At 34.3% G+C, this 24839-nt stretch overlaps 1 protein-coding gene and 1 long non-coding RNA gene across 4 annotated transcripts in view; one reads left to right on the top strand and one right to left on the bottom strand.

The window, feature by feature from the left end:
• Pcdh17 (protocadherin 17) overlaps positions 1–24839 on the top strand; it is a 90997-nt gene that overhangs the window by 14547 nt on the left and 51611 nt on the right. For 2 of the 3 annotated variants that reach the window (XM_032918334.1, XM_032918336.1), the window contains exons 2-3: positions 19893–19951; positions 20085–20257. In XM_032918334.1, coding sequence (XP_032774225.1) covers positions 19893–19951; positions 20085–20257 — 232 coding nt within the window. The remainder of the gene's footprint in view (positions 1–19892; positions 19952–20084; positions 20258–24839) is intronic. The other variant, XM_032918335.1, reaches the window with a different exon arrangement.
• On the bottom strand, positions 7651–15149 carry LOC116914053. The gene is made up of 4 exons (XR_004389662.1): positions 15055–15149; positions 13936–14026; positions 12363–12419; positions 7651–7723 (listed from the first exon to the last, which is right to left on the bottom strand). It is a non-coding gene; the product is annotated as an uncharacterized LOC116914053 (long non-coding RNA).

Genomic DNA, 24839 nt, shown 5'->3' with positions numbered 1-24839 from the left:
CCTCCGCGGTCTGAGTTAAGTTTGAAGTAAAACAATAAGAATATTCGGCTGCCTTGAGAAACAGAACAAAAGTGGATCAACGCGAGTAGAAGCTGAAGGAATAATTTCTTTTTTCCTGCTTGGTTCCAAAGCTACCTGAAGCCTAAGCGTTTAAAAGTCAGATAATAAAGATATTAGGACGCGAGAATTAACTATTTCTTTTTAACTAGTTCATCTCTTTTCTCTTAAAGTGGTGGTGCTGCATAAGTGCTGTTCTTGATGAAAAGCTAAGTGGTCTGCACACAGCTTGTAGATTCTTTTAATTCTTTCAAATTTCAACAGTGTTAAATGCCTGGATGAGTGTTTTAGCTACATGATATTAAGATTCAGGTAATTGATCTTGTCTAGGTGGAATAATTAAAGAGAGGTAGCATATCTCAATTTTTATAATTTATGCCTGACCTGGTACCTTTCAAACAAGAGCAATAAGAAAGCCTGTGTATTTTTGCTGATACGTTGCACATTCATAGAGAAAATCGGTGTTCAAAGATTGCAGTCTTTATTAGCCTCAAGCTTTCTCAGTATTACTACATTGGATATATGGTTTACATACATACACATGCATATATATGTAACATTCAAAGAGACAATGGTGTTGATTGTCATTTATTTAAATTCTTTTTATTCTTTGCTGTGACTTACACAGCATTACAATTATGTCACTCAGCTGTCATATAAATTTTATAAAGCTGCCTCATCCAATTCTAAGAAATCAATAATTTGCCACAACCATTTTGTGTATGTTTTGAGGCACTTAGATGCAAATACTTCCTTAAGTAATTTTTACTAAGATGAAATAATGGTTGAATCATAAATAATCTGTTTCTATTTGTTGAGGTATAGTTTTAAGGTTTATTACAATTGTACATGCTTTTGGTCATGTGATAATATCAACAGAAAATTACACTGCCGTTATCAGATATATAAAGAATAAACACACACATTTGTTCACAAAATTCAGAATCTGTTTGGACTATGTAGGCGCTAATCTAATTCTTGTGCCTATACTAAAAAAAAAAAAAAAAACTATTTTGAGGGCTATCATACTCCCTATTTTCCTACTGTTATTTAACTTATAGTCAAAAATCTATGGTTTTGATTCATAATCATGAATCCAATGAATACATAGTAAAATACTGTTAAAATTAAATTAAATTGTTTACTTTTATGCTGTTTTAAAATTTAGGTGCTCTCCATCTGAGTTCTATCTGCAAGGTTCATTCACATCTAAGGATAAAGGGACTTGAAAGAATAAAAGTTGCAAGAAAAATTAAATTTTCAAATCATATTAAAAATTAATTCAAGGAATGAGGGAATATTTTGGTGGTAGAATAGTATCACCTCTAAGGGGGGAAAAAAAAAGCTGTCACGTATTTCTGCTTAACCAGAGCACGTAGGCTATAAAGGAAAGGAAAAATATAAAAAGGAGCATAAATTAGAATTTTTAAATGTTTATGATTTCTCGACATTTTATGGAGAACACAGACACTTCTTGAAAGATTCAATTTAGTGGTGTTCAATACTGAGTGAGGTGAGCCTGCAGACAGTGAACTCTCGCTGCTGATGTTTATGTTCACACTCATCATAAACATTGTGCTTCAAGTCTGTAATTTCATTTTGTAACATTGGAGATTTGGAAGAAAGGCCCACTGACAGCCATTCTGCTGAATGCAGAGGATGTAGATGTGGTAGATGTGGTAACTGCCTGGTTGGCATCTTTGTTTGAAGGGCATTGAAGCAGATATTCTATCAAACATTACTAACCACACCCGGGCCTGTCATAAACTGTGCATGTTTTACTCATTTCTCTCCTCTCTGTCTTTTCCTTGAGACATTTTACATATACGTGTATGCTTTTTCTTTTAAGACCATTGACAAAGCATTTTCTATATTGGAAGATCCCAAATGATGTTGAGAGTCTTGAACATTTTGCAAGAGCACAAGCTTTCAAGCATTTGTGCATCACTTCACAAGATCTCCAATTTAACTTTTCTCATCTGCTTAACAACAGTGAAAAGTTTTTCAAGCGTCTTTCTAATCACTGTAGAGGAACACACCTGTGGTCTTAGTACTTTGAAGTCACAGGCAAGCAGAGCTCGAGATGTAGGCCAGGTTGAATTATACAGTCAGACTTTGTCTCAGGTAGCCAATATTTAGACATGTCCTTCAATGGTACAGCAGGTTCCTACTGTGTCCAAGGCCTGGAGTCCAATCTCTAACACCATGAACAAAAGTAGAGAATAATGAGATAGATGTAGGGAAGCATTGCTTTCACCTTATCCTGAACTCTAAGAAATGCTTTCATTTTTGCCATGTTGGTCTTTTTGTCTGTGAATTTCCAGTGGCAAATATGTGTTAACGTATATATTAAAGTTCCTTGTGTATTTACATCTGCAGGAATGGTTCATACTTAAAAATTAGATATATGTGGTGACAAAGCTTGGTAGTATTTATTGTCAAATTAACTGAATTATGTTTATATCTCGGATTGACATAGTTGGTATTTCAGTGTAGAGAGAAATATATGTTGATTGCATTAAATAGTTTCATGGATTTCTTTTCGAAATTGCACTTAAGTAGACAAGAAAATTTGGACTATTAGTTAAAATAAACAATCTCTCTGTTCTTTTAAATTCTAGAAATGAATATATATATTTTAAAAATACAAAGGTTGATTAATTTATATGAAAGAAATGAAAAAGAAACCTTACAATATGAGTCCTTTCTATCTTTCTGGCAGGCATGTAAACTAAAAGATACAGTGAGGATACCCTCTCTCACCTGTCACATCTAAAAATGAAAATTTTATTCACTTTTGGTTTTTAGTAAACTTTTCTGTTTACAGCTATGCATCTTACAACCAGACCAGCCTTTTCACTTATTGTGCAACCAAAGGAACTTCATTTTAAATTTAGGCAAAAAATTATGTATTTTCTTTTACTTGAAATTTCCCATTGAAATTTAGGATGCATAAGTTTGGTTGTTTGTGTTAAATATTCATCACGCTACAGCAGAAATGAAATTTCCAAGGAGTTATACATTATTTAGACATATTGTAGTCTGGGTTGAGAATTTCAGGATGGAGAATGGCATGCTGAGAGGGTGGGAGAAGGAAAGGACCACTGGTTTGGTGTCCCCTGGAAATATGCCGGTTAGGGAAGTGGGGTATCAGTTCACTTGGTTAATTGCAATAATCCATCATCTCGTTAGGAAATTAAGGTACATAAAACATGAAACATAGTGCATGACAGCATTGAGCATCCAATCTTTAGCGTCCATCTCGCCCATCTCCTCTCAGGAAATGTCATTAGAAATTGGAGCCCATGACCTTTAGCTTCCATTGTTTGACTAGAGAGTCAAAGCTGGTGTTTTCACACTGAGTGTTTTAAGATAATTTGGTGAGTCCCCTACACTGCACATTTCCAACCTAATTACTCCTTTCTTAAAAATCTAAACTAACATCGAGCTTAACGGGTTGGTACTTGACAAAGAGTCAACACAGTGGTTCAATCTTGAGTCTGGTGAAGAACAGCTGATTTTCTACATCATTAAGGTTTCTATAAAGTAGGAGCACTGCCCAAGTTGTGACTGCTACGTTATGACAGGCCTCTGCTTCTCCTTAATTATTCGCAGCCTCCATGGCATCCTAAATTTATGCTTCAAATATCTAACTACAGTTCAATTGCGTGCTGAAGTCCATGGAAAAGAATAGGGCACTTTTTGTCAACAGATGCGTGGTGGCAGAGAGTCATTCCAGAATGCTTTTGTATGTTCACTTAGAAGAGAGGAACATGACGAAATTATGTGCCTCGCATAAGAAGTAAATTATGCAAATTGATGAAGATTTCTTGTCAACATTCATGCACTCCTCTGCTCAGTGAAGTTCATGTATCTTGGAAAAGACTCATGATTAGACAGGTGTTTCTTCAGCCCATGAGATCACATTTCTGAAATATTTATATAGTGGCTAGCCAGATGTACACAGTTTAACCTTGTAATCCTATTTCACAGCTTTTCTAAATACTTAGAAACTTGTTAAGTTAGAGACTGATTGTTTTGGCAGTCTATTCCCATTAATAGGATTCAGATATTCCTTATTTACAAGCCCGCGCTGTTAATATAATCCCAGTATATTAAATCACAGGGAAACAGGAGATTCTATCCAAGGGCTAATTGACATGGAAGCTTTTGCTAAAGCTTTTTTTTTTAATTTGGTTTTTATTGACTGCATAATATCAAGAAAACACAGTGCAAATGAAAGACATAAATGTTTGGATGCCATGCTACCACCACCTTAGTGTGAAGTAGTTATTGCTTACATATCTTGTTCTCCTACCATAATCTTGATATAAGCCTCATAAGACTAGGCATCTGCTCTTTAAAATATTCCTCTCAGCATCCTCTCAATTGCAAAGCTTACTGTCATTTGACATGTGGAAGTATTTTAAATGCACTCATCTTGTGGTTTTTTTTTTTAAATGAATAGAGGCAATGCAGAGTAATGTAATAATGTGTCGTGATTTTCATTATACTTATTTATTGGTTCTGCAATAATGGAAAACAAGCTTATTGTCATGCCTTTAGTTTGAGCTATTACGCACTGTGGCACTCATGCTCTGTTCTGTACTCGTGCTATTCTGTCCCCCTCAAGAAAATGGGTACCAGGATCCTTAAACTTAATTAGGTTACAGAACGAGCTTCATTCGTTTTTGGATTTTTTTTTTCTGTATTAAGTGTACAGCACTTATAAACTGATTGTACTTGCAACAACACATGCACTTGCAGGGCGAGGGAAACCTTATTTTTCAACCTGTAAACGGCAAGTCCCAAATCTCTAGTTTGTAAAAACAGTAAGGAGAGAGTAGGCTCTCAAGAATATAACATCTGGTGTTTTATTTCTTTTAGGGAAAATTATATAAATTGTGTTGTATATTTTTTCCTAAAATGTCTAATATACTACTAATAAACTAACAAACGAAACAGGCAAACAGAAAGGACTCAGTGCTTTCTGAACCCCTTGAGAATTGTGAAGAACTGGGGATGAGACAAACACTTACGGCAGTTCAGGCTCCGGCTTTTAGGAGGATGATACATCTGCCCTGCTTAGAATTTCTGCTTCCAGAGCTACACAGCTCAGACTCAGTGACTTGCAGTCTTGCAGGCTTGGGCTCAGCTGCTGTGCCATTGGACCTGGTTCTATAATTGCCCTCAAGGCATGAACCTCCTACATGTGATCCCAGGACTGTGCCCTCCTTCTCTGCCCAGGATTTCATGGAGTTTTTTTGTTTGAAAGTTTGTGCATCCAAAGAAATTTAGTTTAGGGAACAAAAAGTTACCCACCACAAAGCCTTTAGATGCAAACTTCATGAGATAATTTTCCATTGTTGGCAGTTTTTAGTCTACAAGTTTCTCTCTTTAAAACCAAAATTTAACTATGCTCCTTCCACCAAATTTAATGAGAAAATCGTACTGTAAAAATTCTTCTTAAAACACCATACCAAAACTATACTTTGGATATGGTGAGGACTCATTACATAATTGTTGACTGAAAATAGAACAAGTTTCATTTATATTTTTAATTACCTATAATTTACCAATCAAACACGGTCATTGCTAACCTTTCATTGTATAAACCTGCAATTTATTTTCAATTATAAATATCCACATGACTCAAGTATAAGCAGATTATAATTTTTGTATATTTTTTTTATTGATTCTACTTATTCTGAACAGGTATTTTTCCTGCTGAGAGAGTAACACATTCTCTATTGAGATGCTATAGCAGTCCTTGCTAGGATGAAATGTATATACATGGCTATTCTTCCAAAGATATAAAATGTAAAGGAGTTTTAGGGATTACTTATGGCCTAATGCAAGGGTTTAGGGGAAGTATTGATTTCTATTTTGATTATGTATATGCATGCAGCTTGTTATTTTTAAATGTGATCTGAACATGTTATAGTAAACTGTCTTTCTCTTACATTCATATGAGTATGGTACAGACTTCTTTGAAGGTTGATAGTGCAGTTAAGTGTTCTCTCTAAGTGGGTAATTCTGTGTCGGTCAGTGGATATAATTCATTTCAACAGTTACACTCTGTAGACAGATTGTTTACATTGACCTTCTATTCCCATGATTCCTGCTTTAAAAAAACCAAACCAAAACAAAACCACAGCTCCTCCATCCATGCAGAAGTGCTTTCTTGTTTCTGACTTACTTTTCTGTTTTCTTGTAGAATCTATCAACATTTTTATGGTGGATACAGCGATTAAAATTAAACATGATCACTCATATTGTAAAACACATGTTTAATATTAACTAGGTACTAAATAAATATTTATGTCTATCATTCTGCTTATTCTTCAAAATGACAAAACATTTTGCAGCAGTAAACCTCCAGGAAGTAATATAAACACATGATTCATAAAAAAACTGATTTTTCAACTTTCCAAATCTTAGCACCATATAAGGAAGAATCAATAATGTGCATCATATAAGATTTTGGAATATTTATAATGATTGAATTAATTTTAGTAAAATAATTTATTGGATTTTAAGTTGTCATTTTATATTCTCGAAGTTATGATTCCTCCTTTGGTTTTTTTTTTAAGTAGACATTTTAGGAAATTTGTTTTTTTAGAATACATTGTTAAATTTGGATTCTAGATATTTCAGATTTTTAAAATTAACAAATTAAATTTTGAAGTGAAAGGATACATGTTTTCTTTAAACACTACTTTTTTCTTTTGAAACAGAGAAGCATTGAGACAATTCAACTCATGACATGTCAATATAATTATAAAACAACTAATATCAGAAATATTTGCACAGGGGCTAGGAAATTGTTCAGTGTGCGAAATACTTGCTGCAAAGCCTGTAGACTGAGCTCAGATCCCCAGTACCCAGGAAGCATGCCAGGCATGACATTTAATGCATACCTGAAATCTGAGTGCTATTCAGACTGACACAGGATTCCGTTAGCGATTGCTCCCCAGTTAAATCTAGCTGAATCACGGGGCTCTAGGTTCAGTGAATGAACTTCTATGGAAATATGAAGTTGAGAATTATTGAGGAAGACACTTAGGTTAGCAGTCTGGCTTCAACCCACAGACATACACACACTTGCACAAACGTGTATACACACTCCATCAAAAATCAAGGTTAAAAATAAATACAAATGCATACAAGTGCAATTGAAGTCAGTCAATTTATGTATAAATTGAAGTCTGAAAGTTTTGCCTACATCTGTACAGGAAGCTAGCCTGATACAACATTCAGAGTTCTTATGCTACTTACTGTATTACGTTGAAAAGCATATTTGTTCAAAATATCACACGGTGTGGATCATTGGTACTATGAGGTATTACTTCTTAGTTCTTGACCCTCAGATCAATGTGTAGGAAAATTCTTTACATCACCTGCATACTGTACATTGAACATTTGTCAGAACCCTTGTAGAACACAGGGGCTTGGCTTCTTTCTCTAGCTTGGCCTTGTATAGTAGAACTATTTCCAAATTAAAAGACTCCATAAGCCGTCTGTGCTTCTTAATTAATCACGGGATTTTTTTAAGATTCTTTTCTTCTTACCCAAACTGTCTCAAAAATATCCACATTTTTATTTGTGCTTATTCAACGTATAACTGTTAGAGGAGCAAAGCCATTGGATACCGCGTAGCCTGGCACTGGAAAAGAAGGAATACTTGATTAACAAATATTATTTGGATAAGACTCATAAGTCCATAAAATACAAATAACAATGATAAATATGAACAACAAATGGAGTACTACAGTAAGTGTAGCACACATAAATGTCACATGTGTCATTAATGACATGTGTAGAAATTTTGACTCAAAAGAATTTTGATTCACAGTGTTTGTAGCGGTCTTCCATCGAGTCCACAGATACTATTTTCCCCTTCAAAAAAAATGATCGTGTTCTTATTGGTCCTGCACGTCATGAGGTTAGAAGGCAATATTGGACTGGGGTGGGTTGCCTTACAGTAGTGTGATCACCTTGTCAAGCAGAGAAGAAAACACAGCGTCCAAAACACACCATGGATAGGAGACAGTGGGTTTTTTGAAGTAACAGAGCTAAGAGCACTGTCACTGGGAGAAAAATTACGAAAACCCAGTTACTTACTCTTATCATAAGAGTTCTCCAGAGGAATTTGTAATATACTTCAGGAAGCCATGTGTATGTATAAGTGCGTTTCATTTTCAGGTGCTCCCTGGTGGTACTGTTTGTGCAGTTTTTAAGTACTTTGGAATTGAACATAAACATGCTACAAATCACCTAACACTGGGCTCCACTTTAAAAAAATATGAGCAGGTTTTTTTTTCAGTCAAGTGCTTTTCAAATGTATCTACTATGATCAGTGCCTATGTGCTACAGAGGGGAAAAAGTGACGTTATTTTTGCTTTTCTAGGTTGTAACCTAATTAAAAATAGTTCAAATAAAAGCATTTCTTATTTCCAAGTACAGAAATAAATGGCAAATGTTTTAATCATGTCGTTAAACGCTGAGCTATAGCTAAGACATGCTTTTCTCTAGCAGCTAGATGGTTAACACTTTAAAGTATGTGATTAATAAAGTCTCTAGTAACTGTCACTTCTGAGTACAAAACACAGAGATAGCCATGGGCAGTTTGGGAATAAGGAAAGGGCAAGATTCAAATAGAATTTTATTTTAGGCAAGGAAAGAATCCTGGGCCAAAGACTCATGTAAGGCAGTAGTGACACAGAAGTGTTGGGTTTTTGTTTGTTGTTTGTTTGTTTGTTTTTAGTTATGGGTGTATAAATAAATTATGCCAAATGAGTTCCAAACAGTTCCCAACAACGTGAAAATAGCTATGCCCAATTCCAAACTAGCTTTTGAAGGATCTGAATTACTGTTTCATTAAGTGACTGTCATCTTGTCAGGACAATTCTTTCCTTAGTGAAAGAAATTTCTTAGAATTAAAGTCACCAATCCAAGTAAAATGCACTCACTCTTAGGGTTCAATGTTCAAGTGACACTGTGATAAAGAGGAGAGATACTAATTTACTTTTGTTTCTTAGTTAAGAATATCAGCATTACTGAAGGACCTTTGTTGATTTTAATTTCATATATGACTGCCAAACAAAAGGAGACCATTCCTTTTGAATTATACATATTGCATTTTATATTTACTATTATGCTTCATAGAAATGATATTCTAGTATCTAACTATTCTGTGAATACTTAGCAGTGTTTTCAAATTCGGAGATAATCATCGTTTTGTCATATTCCTCTCTGAACAAAAGTCCACTATTACTTGTGTATTTTATCCTCAGTTTCCACAATTTATTTTAAAACTACTCTTTTATTTTAAAACAGGTATCTGACTTTTGGATTGACTTTTTGGAAATTCTAAATTCTGTATCGTATGTGGGACTTTTAAGGCCCATAGGAAATGTTGAGGACTTTAGAACACTCCTAAGTGTTCATTAGCAGTAATAAAATGCATTGAATAATGGTGGGTTGGCTAACGTGTTTATACTTAGTAATAATTGATTCATCATGCCGTAGATAGAAGAAGGACTAAAATAGTAATCCATACACCAACTCAAATTGAACCCTATCACTTTCTTTTCTTTATTATTTAAGAGTTAAAATGACCTGTAATGGTGAGAACATGAGTTAGTCATTCAAAGTCACAAAGAAAGTAGACTTCTTCCTCTTATTCTTTGCTCTTGCCTACGAAATGCATCCACATCAAAGTAATAATTGACATTGTCTTTTGAATGATGGTTTTGCATTATGAGTCATAAGACCACTGAAACATATTTAGTAGAAAATAACTACATTCTTAGCACTTTTAAATTCAGTATTGTGACAAAATGAGCTGATGAAATTGGCTCTAGTTTTTAATTTTATTTTTGCATGGGAATTTTATATAATGATTGGTTAAACATAATGTCTTAAACCTCTCTTGTATCTATAAGGTAAGTACTTATAAGTGCCTGTTTTGTCAGTTTATTTCAGTATAATGTTGTTAAGTAATCATACGTTTAAGCCTCATGCCTGCACTTGGATATTTGGAAATAAATGCTCAGTATAGTCCTTTTGCATTGCTAGTCAAAGAGAAAAAAATCTAGTTATTACAATATTTATATATTTGTATATATATTCAGTATTTAAAATAATTTAACATGTAAGTATAGAAAGATAAAAGCACAGTCACTCTGAAAACTTTCTAGGGAGGATAATAGATCTAATTTACTTAGTATATAATAATAATTTTAAAGAGCCCTTTAAAGCAAGTTCTGTTAAATTCTCATTAACTCATTTCTAAAAATATCGAGATGGTTTATTATTTTCCATTCTGATCTGAGAGAGCCAGCATAGAACTGGGGAGCCATGAAAAGTCCCTGCCAAGTGTCACGGCTTGGAAATGAATTGGGTAGATGACAGGCAAGTCAGTGGCAGTCCCTTAGCAGCAGTTTCTCTGTTTAAAATGAATGTGGACAATAACTCTAGTGTTTCTATGCTGGCAACTGAGATGGACACATAATAATGGTCAATAATACTGTTTCATAGATCCTAATATAAGACAGAGCGCTGCCAAATGTACAAAATTCTCCAAAAACAGGCATCCAAATTCAGTGACATAGGATTTCAAAGCATTTCCACAATGCCTAGGTGAATTGGACTTCTAAAGACAGGGTTGAATCTATAATTTAGTCCATAAAACTGTTTCTGCCACATTCCTTAAAATTAATAAATTCTGATTATAAGGAAATGCATCTATCAGAAAATTCAGTATTCATAGTGGTTATAAGTAAAATAATATTGCTAGCTGACCTCCCTCACATTTCTTTTCCTGTCTTCAGACACTGATATGTAGAAAAGAAGCTGGAAAGAAACATTTTCAGAATTGTAGTGGCTATCTACTGGCAACGTATAAGGTTTGAAGTCCTGAAGGTTCAGTTGCAGAGAACCTAGTTTAGGTATCCCTTCCAGAGGAAATCATCCTCCAGAACTTTTTATAGAGATGGAGAGAAAGCAGGCAGGGAAGAACCCAGTCCCTGGAGACAAAAAGTCTGCCTGAGAGATAACAAAAGGCAGAAAAGAAAGAACTCTGTGCTTCCAGTGCCACCTATGCAGGAACTTAAAAGGAAGACGATTGGCTTCAGACGCTGAGTGTATTGAATGGAAATGGAAGTGTTAGAAAAGCAACTGCTAAATATGATTCTCTTTCTCTCATAAGACAGCCAGTAGTGGCAGATGCTACACCGCTGAAGAGGGGCAAGCATATATAGCATTTAGAGGCATATCGGTGACCCTGGTTCCACAACTCACCGTAGCAAACACTTCCATGAAATAAGTTGCATTTTCTGCATTGTGTCTGTCATTAGAAAACAAAATAGCACTTATCTTTTAATTATCTCAATTTCTCTCTTGTCAAGGATGATTTCCTTAAAGATGTATAAGTTACATAATTAAATTCTGGCACCTTAGTTATTAAAGTTATCAGTGTCATTTATAGAACAGTTAACATTTGCAGAAGATTTTAACATAGCACCATATCACCTCAAAACAGTCGAAGTCATGCTCATTGAGTGTTAGGTGAAATATTTTTATTTACAGGGACTAGCAATTCCTGTTTTCTTACTTTCATCTCGAGGAACACAGGCTTTTTCTCAACATGACAAGAGTATCCAGTGTTTTATTATTTCTTTTGTAAGAGAACACAAATGTCTAGTATACCATACTTGTATAAAATGTATTATTCCGAAAGCCAGCGATAAATGTAGTTATTGTCATACTTCATGCACTTTAGAAATTCCAAAGCCATAGGTGCTGTCATATAGCTTTATAAGTAGTGGCTTAAAATGCCGTAGCCTACTTCAGCAAAGTAGAAAGAACCAAACCATATATTCTGGTGAAGGCAAAACTATCAGAAGGAAAGTCTGTTTGAAAGGGTTTAAAATGAATTATTTCCCTCTTAACATTCCCTGGTGTTTAGTCCGCTGCAAAAAGAATGCTTGTTAGAAATGTGGAAAGCAGCGCCTTTGAATTAAAGGAAGCATCTAACTTGTTTTGTTTTCAAACCCCTGGCATCGATGTGTACAATCAACCCCATGTCCCCAGTTCAAGGAAATTTTTCTTTATCCCTGAGTCTGAACCCTGACCATCTAAATTTACTATACCCAGAGCAGGATTTAACAGTGTGTGAGAGCCAGAGGTTTTTAGACAAATGTTTGCTGTGTGCTACCTCAACCCCCAATTAGTTTATGGAGTAAGATGATTCCTTTGTCATGTTTACAACATAAAGACCTACTTCCGCTTTCATTCAGTACTTCCGCTTTCATTCAGTACTCCCTCCTTCTTCAGAGATGGAAACGGGCAGTCAGCACCTGTGTATGGATCAGAACACAGAAAGCAGTAGAGACGTCAGTCTTTCCCAGTAATCAATAAATAAAACCGAATTCCATTCAATTTGTAGAAGGAGTCTCTATACATACATGCATGGTCATTTTTAAAATTTATACAGAAACACACTTGAACTAGATCAGCTAAAACAATTTCAAAAAAAGAAGACTTGAGATGGAGTCTCACTGCTGCATGGAAGGTATACTAAGCAGGACCCTGCAGTATTATTCTAAGAATGGAAACAGGGATCAATGGAGCAAAAGAAACTGCTAAGAAGTCAGCCTGCACAAATATGGCAAATTGAGTTTTGACAAAAATGAAAAATCAATTCAATAGTAAATCAGTGGAAATGAACTATGATCAACACTTCACAGTTTATACACAAACACGAATGCTTGTACACATGTACACAAGTGCCTGCATGCTTGCCTGTGAGTGCCTCTCTTTCTCTCTCTCTCTCTCTCTCTCTCTCTCTCTCTCTCTCTCTCTCTGTCTCTCTGTCTCTCTCTCCCCCCTCTCTGTCTCTGTCTCTCTCTCCTATATGTGAATCATAATCAACATTCAAAGATCTAAACTATAAAGGTTTAAAAAAATTGGAAATCAGTTAATGGGTAGAACTTTCACACAAAGTGAGATCCAGAGAAAATTAAAAACTAAAACTTTGTTAAATTATAATTGTTAGTCTTGCTAATAACAGTTGACAAGATTTAAAGATAGTCTACTCCTTTGGGGAATACTTTATATTACAATAGACTCTCAAAATTAAATGACATGATAACAAAAAGATTGGGACAGTCCATTCATCATATTGCATTAGTGACCTGTACTCCCATGAAAAATAATACACTCTAATTAACAACAAGGGACTCGTTAATCATTACTACATGCCCACTTTATGAAACAAAACATTTAACAGTAATAATACAATGGATATGCAAGTAATATATTTTAAACTTTTTTAAGACTATAAAAATATATAGCTATTCTGGAGAAAATTTCACTTTCTTATGAGGTTCAATATATATTTTTTAATGTGTTACAATTGTTGCTCCCAGATTTTCCCCTCAAAGATTAATAATATTGTCACAAAAATTTGAGTATGAGTATTTATAGAAACTCTCCTCCCCAACTGGAGTCAAGCTAGATATCATGCATGTAAATACAAAGCTAGATGTATGTAAAATGCACATAAAGTTTTGTTTGTGTTGTGAGAAGGGGACAAATTACAGGCATTCATTCTCTTCTTTCCTCAATTTTACCTGAGTTGTCTTGCCATGCTGAAGTATTATTTTTTAGCGATAAATGTACTACTAAAATATTAACTTAGGTTAAACTAAAAAAAAACCCCTAGTTTCCCCAAATAGAAAATCATTTATTCCAATGTAAGATCTCTCAATTATATATAGTATTTAATTATAACAGAGGAGAAATCAAAGCTGTCATGTGTTAAACATTAGTAGTGGAGGTCGGAGAGAACAAGAGGAAATTAGATTGACTCACAGCTTGCTTACTATATACTGCTTGTTGCTTGTTCGGACTCCAGATGCTGAAGAATTCATAGAACTCTGTGTTGCTTCAAATATGCACATGACTGTATACAAAGTAAAAACCAAATGATAATAGCCGAGGCGTATCTAGTGTAATCATCTGTATATAGTGTTTTCCGAGGCCATTTCTGTCTCCATAGCTCATGATTATACAATTGCACGTTATTTGAGTAAGTATTCTCAGTGCAGAGTGTGTCTTCATTTGTCTTTTGAAAAGATAGTGAGTCAAATACTAAAATCTATGAGGAAAAGTCTATATTCATTTGAGTAGAAGACTAGTGTGAGACATAAAGATTGATTTAATAATATCGGCATATCTTCTGAGAGACTCACTTCAAGTTCCAGTAAATGGCAGCACCCATCTTTTTCTTTTAAAAATTTATGGGTTATTTTATTTATTTACATTTCAAATGTTATCCCCCTTCCTGGTTTCCCCTCTGCAAACCTCCATATCCCATCCCTCCTGCCCCCTGATTCTATGAGGGTGCTCCCCAACCCACGCACCCATTCCCACCTCAGCGCCCTGTTATTCCCCTACACCAGGGCATCGAGCCTTCACAGGACCAAGGCTCTCTATTCCCATTGATGCCAGAAAAGGCCATTCTCTGCTACATATGCTGCTGGAGCCATAGGTCCGACCATGTGTACTCTTTGGTTGGTGGCTTAGTTCCCGGGAGCTCTGTGGGAAATACACAGGGCTAAATGTAGACCACTGGGAACCATCTTAAGAAAGAGTACATTGTTCCTGGTGAAAAACACCATAGTAAGTTGTTTCTAATTTTCGAAATAATTTAATAGCATATGTTTAAAGATTTAAAAGATTATTAATGTAAGTGATCATCATTTGAGGTATGTTGTACAAGGATAATATTGTCAAAATAATTTGCAAGCTTGACAGTGGATTCAGGATAATATTGCCTAGAATACATGACTCAAATTTTCCAGAGTAACTTTCGATAATTTTAAATCCTATTTGTAACATGACAATGACTGTACTACTAACAATAACAGTAATAATAACAATAATGAAATTTGTATATGATTTTAAGTTATTCTTTACCCAGTAAAATACCTGTAGGATGAGATAAATGAAGACCCCACCATTACACTGTAGCTTGTAGTCAATGTTTAAAAAATGTCAGGATACTTGTCTTCACACATGCCCCTGCCAAAGAAAGGGAGATTATGTGAGCTTTGGCAAGATGGATTCTATAGGAAACTTCTCACCATCATGCAAGCAAACGTTGCTGGAATGAAATCTGTGATTATTGTAATCGCACCCTGGTGATTAAATATAAAACAATATTTGCCATGGTTTATTAGCTATTACACCACCCACTATGAGTTAGCCTTTTAGAAGGGGATAATTTTGACATCCCAGAGAGCCCAATCATGTCTAATAACCTCTTGAGGGGACATAGTTGATATGGATTGGAAAATACTGGTATTTATTAATGTCCTTCCTCTTTTTTTTTACCAGATCGAAGGCTTGTGAACCAAATTCCATCCCTCAGATCAGAGGATAATTTTATTTCACTATTACATAGTTATCTCAGATCATAGATTGTACAAAAATCCAGCCTTCAACCACCTATGAAAAACAGTACCTGAAATTGGAAAAAGAATTTCATAGTTATAATGTACATGGAAAATAAAACTGATATTAGACCAAGAATCAAATAATAAAAACAGCTCTGGAAATGACAGATATAATGTAATTTAATAACAACTTTATAAAAATGTAAAAAATTAAAAAAAGAATGCAAAAAGCATAATGAAACTGAGATTCTACATAAATTTTCATCCCTACCTCCCATTCCACACCCAAAGGAGAAAAACAGATACAAAGAGAATTCGGTGGCGTATTATAAAGTGATTTTTCATGTTAAAAATCCTCTCAGTTAGTAACTGGAGAGATCACTCAGTAATTGAATAAACTAGTTGCTCTTCCAGAGAAGTCAGATTTGGTACCCAATACCCATGTCGTGACTCATAACCATCTGTAACTCCGGTTTCAGGGATGACAGTGCTCTCTTTTGACCTCTATAGCCACCAGGTATGAACAGGTACATATCCACACATGTAGGAAAACACTCACATACATAATGTGATGCAAACACATGAGAAGGATTCCTATTATAGATGTTTGCTTGTTTGTCCATATAGACCTGGGATTCAGATCATCGCACTTTATCCATTTACATGTTGTATGTCATGTATTCGTTTTACATGCCTTTCTGAACTTGGTAGGTCTTCTATTACAGTGATGAATAGGAAATTAGGTCTCCTTGCCTGGGAGAAAACCTTGCAAGCTCTCAACATTTTATATGTGTGTATATATATAACAATGGTATTTTCATATGCCATATCCACATTACAATTACAGCATATACTTGTGACTCCATTATTTTATTGCAGTACATTTATATTTCTATAAATTTATATTATGATATAATTATATATTTGTTCATTCATATATTCATAAAATTATTATTAATTTGACAATATATTATATTTTCATGATTGTACAATTAATGCAATTGAACAATTTACTTCACATTTACTGAAAATTTCTAGAGTTGATGTGGATAATTTGGAATTTTCAGAATTTCCATTTATTCTATTTAGATAACATAAAATCTTGATTCCCTACTTTTATGATTTACCTAATGTTCACATCTAAAGTCATGTAAATGGCATAGCATATTTACTTCACAAACAGGGTTTACTCATTTTATCCAATAGGATTTAGTCTTACTGCATGCATTTTTTTAGTCTTTTCAGTTATGTTTTGATTTAATTTATGATTTGTGCTTCATAACGTTACTAGGATAATGGTGTCTCAGAAAGTGGTATATCTTGGGAATAGCTCTTATTCACTGTTGACGATAAAAATACTTGTGTTGGCTAATGCAATGTGCTTTGGTGCGTATTGGCGATGAACTAAAGGAAGAGTATCATTAACGAAGAATATTATATTCCGCAAAACTTAATCAACCTAAGTGTTTGCTTGCTTAGGTGTGTTGGTCTGTTTGCTTGTGCCAAAAAGAAAGGATTTGCAAATGTTTATTATCTCTAACAAAAAAAATAACCATAACACAACAAAACAAAACAAAAGAAGTATATCACATTCAGTTTTGTGTTAGTTCAGATCCCTTTTGTTACGAGAAAATACATCTACTCTGCAGAAAGATAAAGAGTTGTAACAGTATGAACCCACATTTTATTCTTCTCCAAGATGTAAAGCTTAAGCATCATGCCCGTACAAAGTAAAACTCAAATGTTAAAATACAGTCCTGTAACTTATAACCTTCTATAGCTAGGTTTAATAAATGATGCAGATACTTTTGAATTTCTCTTATATTTTTTCTTTTTCCATGAAACTAGTATTATTTTTTTAGTTGGATAATGTTGAATGAATTTTTGAACATCCCTGAGCACACCTGATGAGAATTTTGCTGTCTATATTAAAACTGTATACTTCTTTGATTGAATTAGTTGTGGGTTTGTAAAAAGCCAAATGGCTATTGTGTACTAATTACACAGAATCTACCCAGTCTCTTGCTTTCCAAGCAACTTTAATCAATAAGCATGGAAATTGTTCTTAAACGTGGACACTGTGTTACTGATAAGATCATAAGCTTTTATATTTGCAATTTTTAAAGCTCTGGGATCACAACCCCTACATTCTTTCTTCCTTGTTTCTTTATACTCCCTCTGTCCATCTCCTCTTTCTTGGACATTTTTGTTTCTGTATTTCTTTTCTCTGTATTTTTCTCCAGTTTGACCCTCTGCTTTTAACTTTCTTCTTGTTCTTGCCAAATAACATTTTCTCTCCCTTTCCTTTGTTTCTCTGTCTTCCTATAAACAATTGTAGGTAACAGTACTGATGTGTGGTTCACAATTATGAATGTATGTATTTACGAACACATATTCTTTTATAATCCTTTATTTGGAGGGAGAATGTAACTTACTAATATGAGTGAATTTCCAGAAACTGTTCTTAGGATGAGAGGAGAAAAGTTTCTTCATTCTTCCTCATATGCCCCACTGAACACAACACATGAGATTTCACCTAATGTATACCATTGTAAATACTATTTACAGTGATCTGAATGTTTTCTAACTATTTTCCAACTTTCCTTTTCTCTTTTACTTTCCTGCTAACATGCTGTACTCTTTTTTTCCTGATCTTGTACAAAATATTTATATATGGCTTTTTCCTAGCAGTAATAAAGAACTTGATACAGACTTTTCACTATGATACAAGATAGGGTTTATCAAGTTTGCAGAATTGCAAAGTTTGTAGATACTTTTAAAATTAGCCAGGACTTTTGTAACAATGTGACATCTATTTAGTTTGGCAATTTTCATTTTACTTGTAGTCAAAGTTTTCCTTGAAGTTGTTTATTTGTCATTATGGGAATAAAAAGAAGCAGCTTTACCTAATTCAGGTTGAGGCACATGACAATGCTTCACTAAATCCAGGCTCAGGTACAGGATGATGAAGATACGGGCTACCAACTGTTAAATACAATTAGGGTGAAACTTGAATTCATACTGCTCAGCGCACCTTGCATATGTCTTGGAAATGGTCATTGCATCTAAAAAAAAAAAAAAGACAAAACGTATACAGATTAAGAAAATTTTGTTTCTTCATCATCTCAGACTTGTAATAGGCAAGGAGATTTGTATAATATTTCCATTATTTTTCAATATTTTTTAATTTACTTTTTCAATGTAATGTCAATATATTTCAATATTTCAAAACACTTTCATTATTCTCCTGAACCCATATTTATTTTTTCTAGCAATACTTCACAAAGTCAAATAAATGTAATTATTACATAGAAAGAAAAAAATCCCTACTGTTTTAAACTAGCCTTACTTTTAAAGAAAGCACATATTTCACTGCAATAAGCCTTACCTTGGCCTGCTTGTTCCATGGGTTCCATGCTCCGTGTGTCTGATACTTGTATGCTGGATGGTCTGTACTGCCCCATTGCTGCTCCAGTGCCTAATAGCGTGATATGAAGAAATGCAGAAAACAGGAGAAGCATTGTCACCAAGTCAGCTGCACGAAGAAGTAACGTGTGTGAATGTACAGTATAGGGAGATCTATGAAAGATCCAGTCTATTTCTCCCAAAAGACTCTGTTCCATGATACAAGGAGAATTCAGTTCTTGTTGGCAGAACTCCAGGTCAGTTTGGAAGCAGTAAAAACGACAAGGCTAGCTTTTCAATGTCTTTACTCTTAATACTTAAGTAACTATTAAAAATTTTATTTCGCTCTGTGTTAAAGCCCCAGAAAGCAATAACCACTTCCATTAGATTGTTTGATTGTAGGTTTTATAGTTAGAGTATAGTTGAGAATGAATTAAGAGTGAATCCAACCATTTATGATTTGCTTATATCTATCTCTTCCTAGTAAAATTTTGAGGAAAGACCATCTTTTAATGAAGTAAATGACTTTACATGATGTGATATGAAGAAGGGCATAGAATTCCAGCAGATGATAAAATTATGTATAAAAATGAATGTTTTAAAATAATGTACACTTTTAATATGAAGAAATTAGGTCATATTCCCACTCCTCCCACAAATATTCAATCTTAATATCTGGGTAAAGAAACAACAATGACAGCATTATCCATCCTGGTACTAATAGATAATGCCAGTTTTGACAGGTTCATTGTTTACTTTAACAGGTAATTTGTGGACCGGAATCATTTAATTGTTCTGAGTACATAATTACATGTCAGCAATTTCCAATTTAATTAAAATGTACAAATCTGAAGATTAAGAGAATTTTTGAATTATTAATCATTTTTCCACTAGGAAATCTTGTTGCTCTGCAGGAGATTTGTCCAGTGTACAACTATACGTATTTTTTTTCCTTCTCTTTCACAGACAGACAATTTTCCCGCAGAGCCCAATTACATGGGCAGCAGGCAGCAGTTTGTTCAAAGGTAAGGCCTATTAAATAACTTTCTCGGCTTCCCCATTTGCATTCGTGTCAAAATTGCTTTGCAAGAGACTACACCCCAGGTTTAAACTGGTAGAGACAACACTCTCTCCTCTTTCTCTTCATATGTATTTCAGTAGCTCCACGTTTAAAGACCCAGAAAGAGCCAGCCTGAGAGACAGTGGGCACGGGGACAGCGATCAGGCGGACAGTGACCAAGACACTAACAAAGGCTCCTGCTGTGACATGTCTGTTAGGGAGGCACTCAAGATGAAAACTACTTCAACTAAAAGTCAACCACTTGAACAAGGTGAGTGATGTCCTCCCAGTGCTTACTGAGTGGAAAGTCATATGCATACGTCTATCAGGACTAGCAATGTTGTGTGTCACACTGGACTAGACCCTTGATAATCTGTCAGGGAACGTGCAAAGCCCCTGATGACTCTAGACCACAAAAGCATTTCTGTATCACACTTATAATTGATAGTGACCTTGAAGCCCCTTAAAAGAGGAACTTGATTCTACTCACTAGGTTCTGATTACATGGAAAGTTTCCTAACCTTGCCTAGTTTGGGTTTGACTAACAAGGAAAATTTGGCATGCATCAGCTTAATATTTAAGAACATTCTGCTATCATTTATATTATAAAATTGGGTAACAATTTTAGATGAAAAACTTGATACAGATTTTATATTTCTTATTCATGTTGGTTTATTTTTGGCTTTGGTTGTAGTGTCAAAATAGATTTTCACATATGCGATTATAGCTAAGACAGATTCGACTGCTCTGCCTTTGCCTCTGTGTGTTTGTATAGATACCAAAGAATCATGAACTTCTTTACAGCAATACATGAAAAAGAAATATAAGGTACTGTGCATGGCTTACCCTTCCAAAAGTTTATTCTCTGTACATTTGGTATAAGCTTCAGATTACTTTTGATGTTTTAGTTATTTCAATCACTGGGAGATATTTGCTAATGATTTCTTCAGAGACAACTAAGATTCTTTACATTGTAACACAATGAAGATATTTTAATGATGTTTTACATAAAGTAAAAGGAAATTTCACATCAATAAAATTTTATTAATAAAGATATGCTAATTAGATTGCTTAAATATTAGTCTTTGGGATATCAACAGTATTTATGTATGTGTAAGATATACTCTTGTAGATTTCTTCCAATGAAAGATCACATTTAAAGTAAGGGCATGTAGCTTCTTGGTCAGTTACTGATGGTTCTAAAATATGTTTTGTTGCTTGGGAGAATGTGTCCTTAGGGAGTTTTCAAATTATACTGAAACTTCACTAAAACACATGCATTCACCTACATGTCAAAATGTCTATGCCTATATATTTAAATATATTCCAAACAAAACAAACTTTATATTCATCATAGAAAAATAAATATATTGTTACATTAAAATTTATATTATAGTTAAGGACGACCTTACATCAGTCTTTGTTTGTACAATAAGGCTGAGACAAATGACTCTTTCTTTATTTTACCATAAAAGCCTTCTGGGTAGCGAGACAACTCTGTTTTGAAACTTATTCTCTACAGAAACAAATAGAATACTTCTCTATAGTCTTGGATCATTACTTGAAGAGACTTAAATGGTCATGGGGAAGTGTTGCTCTATGATTTATATAAGCCTTTTAGGCACATTTTACTACTAGATCTCATTAAATGAATACACAGCACAAAATTGGCCCATTTGTGGGAATTTGATAGATAAGGAGACCAAGAGGTAACACACTGAATATAGTTTATAAAACCATACATGCTCAGTGAATTTTGTAAAAGATGTATGTTGTGACATCTTTATAGTGTATTTCTAAATAATAAATCACAGCGAAAAACCCTAAAAGCTTCTCTAAACATTAACTATAATACTACAACTCCCTTTTATCTATTAAGCTATAGCAGTAGCATATTTATGGATTTTCAAAGAAATGTGTAACTAATTATGCTTGAAAATATAAATTATATTAAAATACTGTATCTTCAATTTCTATATCAAAAGATATTGTCTTAGGAAAGTGACTATCTCTCTCAAAAGGTCAAAGTTATTAAAATTTTCAGTTAATATTACTCATGAAATAATTGCTCATATAAAGGTGAGGTTCGAAATAGAAATGTCTGTTGTAAAGTAAATAATTTGTACACATTGCTGTGAAATAAACAGAAAGGTTCTTATGAAGGTGAAAGGCAGATTGAGGGGATCTGTGGTTTGTACCAGAAGAGTATGGACTTCCATTATCTTTTAAATGGAAGATTAGTTCTAAGATATTTTTATTTGTGGATCCATTAATTTAGTTCATTGATTTCTTTAGTAATATTTATTTTAATAGGTAAGGAATGCTTTGGAAACATCAAATTAAATTGGACCTGAATGGTATCTTTAAATAACTACAGGTAATTAGTATAGTTGACATCTCTCTCTTTTTTCTAATCTCTCTCATCTCTACTCTTATCCGTCTGTCTGCCTTTTTTCCTATATATGTATGTCTGTTTTCTTTCTGGCTATTGAGACCCTCAGAATGAAAGTAGAATTTGCTAGGTTCTTACTATTAAGTAAAAGACAGGAAACTTTATTAGGTCATTAACCAGTCTAACCTGAAATATCTAAAAATGTCTTCTTTTATTTGACACGAGAAAGTAAAGGTTATTAAAATTTATTAAATTTTTAACAGGCTGAAGTTTAATAGTAGAAATATACATGAGCAAAATGGGCATTTTCTAGAAATTTTGTTTCCAAATGGGAGGATTTGTTCCAGTGGCCATCTCTATTCGTGTTGATTGCTGTGATGAAATGTCAAGACACCATTAATGAGTAAGTTAATACCCGAGTTGATGTTTGCCAAGCTAGAGAGGAAAGTCAAAGTACCTGATCTGCACCAATTGAGCACGGACCACTTACTGTACTTAGTCAAGTGTTATTCATTTAATCCTATGCATTTAATTTTTAAAGCATTTACAAATAGGGAACCGTCATGACTCTCACATTTAATGGAGGTTTGTACTTTTAATGCATGCCAGTCAGAAGTGGTGAAGGAAGTACTTGACAGAAAACAGTTTAGAGCTAAGCAACATCGAAAATAGGCTTACAAAGCCTGCCATCCAGTTAGTGTTGTATACAACATACACGATGACCAGTTTATTCAGAAGACATTGGAAACATTGGGCATGTATATAGCTAATTTCGTTCAACATATTCTGATAGTTTATGTGAAAGTAGCAAGATAGGCAGTGCCACATACGAGAGTGAGCACGTGTAGGAGACAACTTTCTTTACTGCTGATAACGGCCATGAACAAATAAGGATGTCATGTAGTGTTTAAATATACAAGATCCCCTCCCCCCAACCTCCTGGAGCCAAGGACCGAACCCAGGGCCTTGTGCTTAGCTAGACAAGCTCTCTACCACTGATGTAAATCCCTGACCCCAAATTTTTGTCTTTTTTAAAATATCTTAAAAGATCAAGATCTTAATTTTCAGCACACCCAACAATTTCCAAAGGGGGGAAAAAACAGAAACAAAATAAAAGGAACTTCTTTGCCTATTTTTCTTATAAAATTTGTAATACTTTATGTGATTTTAGTTAAAAAAAATCAGCACCATATTGCATTTTATATTTTTGTGTGATTTCCTTTGGATTGTTTTTCGTTTAAGTGATGCCTTTTCTACAAAGGTAATGTTTTTTCTTCAATTAAAATAGTGCAAATTCATAAACAAATAGATTTCCAAAACATTCCTCATACTTCCAATAATATTTTCTATGATAATAACTGTCTTCTGAGAAAACAGAAACACCTTGAAATTTTGGCTTTGGTTTAATGCCACTTTTTTCCCTCCACTTTAGTGGTGTTAATTTTTTCCTCCATTTGTTCTGCTTCTTGTAGTTCTGCATTTTTGCTTCCATCAGCTTAATAATACCAAATACAGAGCACTGGTGTGCATTGCCCATTATTTTAGGAAAACGTACTTGAAAGGATTCTGCAGCTAATTGAAGGTGTGATGTACGATACTGCAGCTGAGGACAGCTTTAAGGATTTTATGTTAATAAAACCTCTAGGAGAAATAAGCTCTTTTAGTGTCTTTTACTGTGTTGAGAAAAAAAAAATCCTAAAGATTGTACTTAAGTTCATTTTATTTTGACTGCATTTTGCAACCTCTTTCTAAATTTGTTAAGTATACTTTCAACATGGCCCTTTTAACCTTGATCAAATAATACAGGTCCATAATTGGTTGGATGCATAAGCAGATGATAGACAGATGAGTAATTAGAAAGCCATTCAAACCAAGCTTGCATAAATTTAATAGCATGCGTATTTCATAAGAAATGTAGATATTTTAATAATATCCAATAAACCATTTTTATGGAGAATGGCCAGAAATTGATCAAAACGCAGTTTGATTTATTTTACTTTCATTGATTAATATTTTAGATAATAAATTACTTACATCAAGAGTCAACAAAATACACACAACGCTTTTTATTTCTTATATAAAGAAAAATCACATATGGTTCTATTAAGAAGAAAGCTCTCCCCACCCAACATTACTCTGTGCTTTCATGAGGTAGGAGACAGCAAACCCACCCACCTACCCTTCCACTCCTCAGCATACACTCATTATTTGTGACTCTTATCCAGTCATATTGTCTCCCTTTTCCTGTGTCAGCTTGCCTCCTGTTCCTGCTCTGTCATCCCACTTCTTTCATGGCAGGGCAGTAGAAAGAGGCCCATCTCCACCAGGTCTCTCTCCAGCAGCCTCCTTCCCTGTCTCAGCCATACATGGGTCCCAGGACTACCTCAGCCTCCTCATCAGTGTCTTCACGAGAGACTGAGAACAAGGAACAAGCTGGCCCAGCCTCCATGCCCTCTGGCAC

Source organism: Rattus rattus, chromosome 12, assembly GCF_011064425.1.
Source record: "Rattus rattus isolate New Zealand chromosome 12, Rrattus_CSIRO_v1, whole genome shotgun sequence".
Taxonomy (NCBI): Eukaryota; Metazoa; Chordata; class Mammalia; order Rodentia; family Muridae; genus Rattus; species Rattus rattus.
Note: the sequence above shows the minus strand (reverse complement) of the source record. Positions and strands in the feature narration are given on the sequence as shown.